The sequence below is a fragment of the Coregonus lavaretus genome (genome assembly GCF_964263955.1).
Source record: "Coregonus lavaretus genome assembly, chromosome: 39".
NCBI lineage: Eukaryota > Metazoa > Chordata > Actinopteri > Salmoniformes > Salmonidae > Coregonus > Coregonus lavaretus.
This window is the reverse complement of record NC_140026.1, coordinates 5,121,437-5,129,824: the sequence shown is the minus strand read 5'-3', so window position 1 is coordinate 5,129,824 and position 8,388 is coordinate 5,121,437. Positions and strand designations below refer to the sequence as shown.

At 42.2% G+C, this 8,388-nt stretch overlaps 1 protein-coding gene across 1 annotated transcript; it reads left to right on the top strand.

The window, feature by feature from the left end:
* Positions 1-229: 229 nt before the first annotated feature.
* Positions 230-8,031, top strand: LOC311112929 (E3 ubiquitin-protein ligase TRIM17-like; the record flags this gene model as incomplete). The annotated part of the gene is made up of 7 exons (XM_084156067.1): positions 230-814; positions 1,189-1,284; positions 1,613-1,846; positions 5,187-5,349; positions 6,860-6,886; positions 7,037-7,446; positions 7,816-8,031. Exons 1-7 carry the CDS (start codon positions 233-235, stop codon positions 8,029-8,031), a joined length of 1,728 nt encoding a protein of 575 aa, XP_084012193.1. The 5' UTR covers positions 230-232.
* Positions 8,032-8,388: the final 357 nt, after the last annotated feature.

Sequence of the window (8,388 nt, the reverse complement as noted above, 5' to 3'; positions counted from 1 at the left end):
TATTTTGACTGTGCTCGAACATTGTTAAAAGCTGCCTCTTTTCTTTTTTTTTTTGTTCAAACGTACAGATTTCAGATTTTGGCCGGAACGTTACATTTTTATAAATGCGGCTTTTACAGGCTGGTCTCTTTTTACAACTGCTTGTCTGTGCCTCTATGAAAAGAACGACTAATTCATTTGGAACTCCAGCAGATTGCAATGTTTTCTAACCCTTTGTCTGCAGCTTGAAGAGATGGCATCGTACCGTGCTATGTCAGAGGACCAGTTCATCTGCTCCATCTGTCTTGGTGTTTTCACTGACCCGGCCACAATCCCGTGTGGACACACCTTTTGCAAGCCATGTCTCGAGTGCTATTGGACCAGCAGTGGAGACCCTGTAATCTGTGCTCTGTGCAAGACTAGCTTCACACCTACCCCCACCATCCTGGTCAACATAGTCTTGAGAGACCTCGTGGAAAGCTTCAAGGGGGCAAGTGGAGAAGGGGACAAGGCCGTCGACCAGCCAACTATGGCTCCGGGAGAGGTCTCCTGTGACGTATGCATAGGAGACAGGATGCCCAAGGCCGTCAAGACCTGCCTGGTGTGTTTGTCGTCGTACTGCCTGGAGCATGCAAGGGTCCACAATGCCCGATTTTCCAGGCACCAGCTGGTCAGACCCCTGGCTAACCTGGAGGAGAGGATGTGTCCGAACCACGAGAGGCTCCTGGAGCGTTACTGCCGCACCGACAAGACCATGCTGTGTGTGGAGTGTGACGCTCACCAGGCGCCGGCCCACCAAGTTGTGACTATGCAGGTAGAGTTCTTGGCCCAAAAGGTAAGAATGAGTTTTGGAGCATTGGTTAATCAATCCAGCGACGTATTGATTAGGCACGAATGGAAGCAAACTGACAAACCAGGAGGGACTACCTGAACTTGTCCAATAAATGCTTATTTTTGTTTTCCGTTGCATAATGTTTTGCTGTGACCCTGAGCTGTCTTCATTACCACACACCATAACAACAAATTTGGAACAGAACATTGTTTCCTATTGGACTAGTTTGGGTAGTCGGTCCCCCCCACCCTGGGTTTTGGCTATTTTTCGTTGGGATTTCTTTCATTTGGTACCTAATGAATATGCCCCTGGGGACCCTGTGTGTGTGCAGGTTTTTGTTCCAGCACTAATGCTAACATCTATGGTCTTCACTTCAGGCTCAGCTCACTAAAGACCAGGCAGTGGTCAAGGATAAGCTGAAGGCCACTCGGAAAGAGGCAGAGAAATTAAACTCTTCAGTCCTACTCTGTAAGGTGAGTTTTCTACATTTGAATTGGCTATTTTGCACCTGTTGTAATTTTTGCAGTCTTTCGCCATAGCATTCAATTGTAGAACATGCCAACAAACTTCCCATGGGGGGTTACAAATTGTTGTGCTACTGAAAAATGAAGACCACGGTCTTTGAGGTGGGGTGTAATGTTGCAGAACATTCAGATAGAAATGTGTCATGTAAAGTGCCTGTCAGATGGATCAGGAAATCGTGTCTGTGCTATTTATTGCGTTTGTCTGCAACGTTCAGAATGTATCACATCACTGAAAAATCCAACACAGTTCTGTTTAGTCTACTTGCCCCCCTTGCAGGATGCAGCGGTGAGACAAATCGAGTTTGTGAATGCGTTCCGCCTAGCCCTGATCAGCAAGGTGGGGCTGAGCTGTGACCGCTACAACACTGAGGCCCGGAGGAGGGTGGACGAGCTGGAGAGCACAGCTTCGGATTGGAGCCGTGCGCTTGAAGATGACATCACAGCTCTGATGAGCAGAGGCGCTGCGCTGGAGCGGGTGATTGGCTCCTCAGACTCCTTTGAGCTTCTTAATGTGAGTTATTGGGCGTGTTCGACATTGCAGCCGACTTGAGTCGAGAGACTGATCTGCATATCACTTTATATCATAAATAACTGGGTCATTCTACAGATTCGGTGCCTTTTGTGATTGAGGAGGATGAAACAATGAACATTAATCTTAAGCTTTTTTTTATTTGATGTGACAAAGTAATGTGTGTACTTGATAGAAAATACCTTTTCCCATCTCAATGTAGAGTATTAAGTTATTATTCTATATTATTTTCTCAAACAAGTCCCAATTTAATTCAACCCCGTCACAGTCATTTTGTTATTCAACTATTCATTTTTCCAATAAGCTTGAGATCAGCTTCTGGCATAATCTCACAGTTTAGATGTCCCTTGTAAATAATGGCATATTGTAATTAAAGAGAAAATCAAGAAACTGACCAGCACCATCCTTTCCAGTTTACGATGAAGACATTTCTAATCTAACTCCACATTTTCGCAAGAAATGTGCAAAAATGCTGCGTAATTCCTGACAAAATTGAAATAGCCTTATTTACCCTGATTTAATACACACAATAAAAACACTATTGATGTTATATTTTGTGTATTTAATACAAAAATGTAAAAAAATAATCTCGTAACAGGGATGAATGCACCGCAACAGGGTTGAAAATCATGTAACAGGGTTGAGTGAAAAGCATCACGTGTCATGTTTTATCTTTTGAGATCACTAACATGTTGCCATTTTTTAAACATTTTAAACATTTTTAAACCTACTGTCAACATAGCTTTTAAAATCTAAAGAATCTAGATGAAAGCTAGACAGAGTAAAACACATTAATGAACTAATAACAGTAACAACATTTCATTGATTTCATAAAAATATCCATCTGATAAAGGCAGGAGTCTGAACATTGAGCAAACATCTTAACATTGTTAACCTATATAGGTCACATGTTGCCATTTTTTAACATTTTAAACTACTGTCAACATAGCTTTTAAAGTTTAAACAATCAAGATGAAATCTAGACAGATTAAAACACATTAATAAACTAACAACAGTTACAACATTTTAATTGATTTCATAGAAATATCCAGAGTAATGGCAGGAATGTCTGTGTTGTTTGAATGTTTGAACATTAAGCAAACATCTTAACATTAATAACCTATAGGTAAGCCTACAGTTTGTTCACCATTTTTACTGAGAGAGCCTAGCCCACACTTCCTTCTGTATTTCCATGTGCCTAGAAGTCACCGGTTTAGGGGGATCAATGTGTTCCAAGATGTCCTCAAATGGATACCACAGGATATCATCAAGAAGTGGCCAGAAGTACCTATTTGGTCCAGCACAGCACATGCATTTGACCTGCACATGGGATTCATCTGTGGCTAGAATTATTCCGGGATAGAAATCGTCATCATATTTGGCCACGCACCATTTCCCGCATATGTCTGGATTTGCCCAATCAACCTCCCTCTGTGACACGACTGATGTAACTTTAGGGGTAAATGTGAAATGTTGTGTATTGAAACACTGGCATTCCAGTTTCTTGTTGTGGACTGTGCACATACAGCTTACATCACGGTAGGCAATTTGCCTTGCAGCCACACAAACAACTTGGTGGATCCGCATTGTGGATGGAACTACTGGCAAATTGGCTGGCATACATTGGACGGCTTTCTCGATGGCCTCGTCTTCAATGAAGTAAAGCTTGATGGCAGTGTTGTTCTCCTCTAAGACCCTGTACAGAGTATGAGCATTTGGGATGTCACATCCTTGACTTATCAGCCTGTCTGCGGTTCTTTTTAGGGTTGCACCAACACCATCTGGTGCTCCCTTCCCATGTCCAGGAGAATTACCTGACCACCGGCGCGCGGATGTCCCTCACCTTCCTCTCTGTGTGTTTCCTTTCTGCTGCTGTTTTTTCCATTGTTGAATCTGAAATTGTAGGTCAAGGTCAAGTCAATGAACTGCTTACTCTTCAAGACTAAATATTGTATCCTTTTAATCACTATGTAGTAAAATGAACATGAACTTGCAGATAATACTCCTAAATATGTCAATGTATATAGGAGAGAGAACAAATTAATTGTCACTTTTTTTAAGTTATTATTTTCAAAAATTCCTCGTACTTTTAGTTGATACTGTAAAACCGTAAACAACAAACATTCAACAAGAAAATATGATTGGTATTAAGCAATATACATTAAATATTGCTAAGATTTAACAGCTATTCAACCCTGTAACAGCCATTCAACCCCGTAACATTGAAAAATGTGATGGGGTTGAATGTGACAGGGTTGAAGATTTTGTGCTAATCTGTTCCTAATTCGGGATGCTAGCAGCTAGCAGTGTGCCACATGGCCTTATTCAACAAAAGACATTGTTATACTTCATAGCTATAAAAACAATTCTTGGTAAAATCTTACCTATGAATTCCCCCCCCCCCCCAACAGAGTTGAATACCTGAGATTGACAAAGCCCATATGTGCTTAAAAAACATGAAATATTTATAAAAAGTGAGAGAGCAGCTTACCACTTGTCACACCAGGCTTCTCTGAAGACTTGTATGATGTCACTTCCTCATAAATGATGTCCACAGGATCAAACCATTATTTAATTGTGAGTGGGGGTATTGTTGCGTTACGGGGTTGAAAGAAATAAAAGGACAGGGGTAAAAGCCTGAATTTCTCAGAAAATAAAATGTCTTATGCTGAGAAAATGGATTATGCATAATAAGGGGGCATATACAATTAATTTAACAAAAAAAAAGCATTATTATTTAACACTGTGTACTCAAAATGAGTCACGCCATTTGCATGATGGTCAATAGGGACAGGCGAAATTCTTAATACTCCTAAGAAAAGCAAACATATATAAGTATTGAAATTCATCTCTGTTTAAAATCATATTCTCTACTCCATATTAAAAACATGTAAAACTTTGAAATGTTGTAATTTAAGTGTAGTTTGATAAATGTTCTGACAAGTTATAACACTAGTACATCTTGGGACACTGACAATGCTGAAATGTCACCGAATCTGTACAATGACCCAACTACATGTTATTTGTAGATCAGTCAGTCACATTTCGCCCTGTGATGAATCATGGTTTGGATTTTCTCGAACACTGCCTGAATCGATTGTACTCTTCTCCCGACGTATGCGCTTGTCTTGCACTCCCAGTCATGGATGCAACTATGGTGGAAACGCCTTCCAGCCAATGCTTACACCAATCTAATGCTTTTAGATCCAAGACATGGAGAATCTAGACTCTGCCATCATTGCAGGTGGATCAACATGCTTGTATCATGCATGTATGTTTAACTCCATGAATTCATTAAATCTCTCGCTCTTTCTCCTTTTAGATCCTTCCCTCTCTCCCTTCTACTCCTCCAGATGGAAACAGAGGACCATTCAGCGTCAACATCCTCACGGATCTACTCGGAAACCTTCTGAAGAATTTAAATAAACACATCGCCGAACTATCCAAGATGGGCTACTTGTCTACAAATGGCAATGCTGGCTCAGGTCTGTAGTCCATTCAGCCTTTTAAATCTTAATGGATGCCTTTACACAGGAAGCCCAATTCGGATCTGTTGCCCAATTATTGGCATAAGATCTGGGTTGCTTTCCCTTGCTCAGACTTTGCATGCATTGCCCAATGGTAGCATGCCACTTCATCGTCGGGCACTGGAGTCCTAAAACATGTGGTCAGCTAATAGTTAAAATTCTTATCCTGGCATTCGTCCGCAAACGCCTGTGCAAAGGAACACACCCCTGATCTGATTGGTCAAAAGACCAATTGGGCTGCTTTTACACAGGTAGCCCAATTCTGATATTTTTTCACTATTTGGTCTTTTGACCAATCATCTCTGAGAAAGATCTGATGTGATTGGCCGAAAGACCAATTGGTGGAAAAAGATCAGGTTTGGGCTGCCTGTGTGAACGCAGCCAAAGAGTCAGATTATACACAGAATACAAAACATTAAAAACACCTGTTCTTTCCATGAGACTGACCAGGTGACAGCTATGATCCCTTATGGATGTAACTTGTTATATCCACTTCAATCAGCTTAGATGAATGATGACATTTGAGACATGGCTTGTGTATGTGTGCCTTTCAGAATGAATGGACAAGACAAAATATTTAAGTGCCTTTGAACGTGGTATGGTAGGTGCCAGGTGCACCGGTTTGTGTCAAGAACTGCTATGCTGCTGGTTTCTTCAGGCTTAACCGTTTCCTGTGTATCAAGAATGGTCCACTACCCAAAGGACATCCAGCCAACTTGAGAACTGTGGGAGGCGTTGTAGTCACAATGGGCCAGCATCTCTGTGTGGCAGTTCTGAAAGCAAGAGGGGGATGCACCTCAATATTAGGAAGGTGTTCCTAATGTTTGGCATTCTCTGTGTATATGCAGAGGGGTATCCTATGAAGCAAGCTAGATCTACTCAGGTTTTTTTAAAGCAAGTTGGCTTCAAATTCCACCTCAGGCTTCATCTGTACTATGACGTTGGCTATTGCTCATCCGCCTAACGCTAACTCTAGCAGGCTTGTAACTGCGCATGCATGTCGCACTTGGCCAGTCGAACGTCAAACTCTTCATTGAAACGTCAATCCATGGGCTAGTCAGTGCCACACTTTCATTTGTGCCAAAATAAAAATGAAGTTGGTTGTCTTGCAAATTCATCAGGCTATGGTGGGAAATGGGCTTTAGAAATGCTGGTCCTCAACTCCGACACTTCTTTCAGGATAAATGGAGTTAGCCTGCCCGGGAGCAGGTTGGTTCTGAAGGGTTTGTTGCCATAAACATTTACATGACTTAAAGGTGAGTCACATTCGTATGAGTTATCCCAAGATGAACTCGGAGCTGACCTAAGATACCTCACAACTCCTCAAACCTGATTAGTAGGATACTCCTCTGGTTCTAGATCAGCACCCCTAGTATGACAACATATGAATACGGGCCCAGATGTACTACATTACATATTTGCAGTTGTATGTTTTCTAATATTTTTTTTACATCTGTTTATCCCTCAGAGATTTCCTTGGTTAAAGAGTTCACAGGTGAGCAAATGTGTAATCCTGAGTCTGCCTCCATGTTGTGTATTATATTTAGTGTATGGTGTGTTGCTAACCTTATGTATGCTAAACTTTGAAAAATGAATTCAACAATTGATTGTAGTTTTCCTCTACCCCTATCCCTCCACCTCTCAGTTGAGGTGACACCTGACCCCAGCACAGCCCACCCATCGCTCCTGTTCAGAAGGGGGTCCCGTGGTTGTGAGATTAGAGTGGACCGGAGCAAGATCTATAGGAAGTTCCCCCTGTCTGCCCAGCGCTTCACCCAGGTGCCTTGTGTCCTCGCCACCCAGGGGTTCAGCAGCCACCGAGCATACTGGGAGGTTGAGGTGGAGGACTGGGTTGGAAATGGATCTGATGTGTGGTTTATTGGTGTGGCAACTGAGTCCTCCATGACATCTCGAGGGGTGAATCTCACCCCTGAGAAGGGCTTCTGGGTCCTGGTACACCGTGAGGGGAAGCTTTGGCCCGCCACGACCCCCAACCCTGCCGCGACCCCCAACTCTGCCATCACCCCTATGGCTGTTGTAACACAAATGATAAGGGTATGTAGAGCATAGTTGTATACAGGGCACACTTGGCCCAAAGTGCTCACCAGTCTAGTACATATCTATGGAAGGTGTTTAAATAAAATAAATACTTTTAAATGTCTCGTTGCCAATCGAGGGTGAAATCTCACTGGGATATTTGACATGGTGAAATAGGTTGTTTTAGTTGGCTTCATGCATGTCTTTGGAGCTAGCCTTCGAAGTATCATGAGTATGTGAAGATACAAGTTTAGATATTTGACATTATATCCACAGCTTTAATTTTAAGTCAAATGTAATAAATATCCCAGAGGGGCAATTTTTTCAAATACAATGTTCATTTACTTCATTAAGTAACTTTTTATTAATGAGCTTTACACTTTACAGGCACATGTGGGTGTGTACTTCGACGGGCAGGAGCGACGCATGTCATTCTACGACGTTCATCTTGGTCGTCACCTCTACACGTACGACCACATCCCAACCAATGAAAGACACTTCCCCGTCTTCAGCCCCGATTTCTTCCGCCCTGCATTCAATCCTATCAACCTCGCCATGATCGTTACAACCCACACTGCCGCAAACCACCTACGTGGACGATGATGCTCAGTGCCAGTCCAAGTCTTTTGGGGCAGAGTTCTGGTCAGGATCACTTGACTTGTTTGTTTTGTCAAATGTGTTATTATCCAGTTTTAAAAAGGAGTTCTTACTGTTTCTATGATTTCTTTTTGTGTGTAAAGTTTTACAAAATAAAAGTTTTTCAATTTACCTCAGCTCCTTATTCTTGAATGTCCCCTCCCATCTAGCAGGACTGTATATTGCTATAGCGTCATCGCCTTATTTTCAATTCACGTGGGCTGAGTCTGAAACCTTTACTAGCTTTAAAACATTGCTTCCCTTGTCCTTAATGTCTACGTTTCTCATGTCGTTGGCGGCGGTCTGAAAGGACCTTGAATCCTC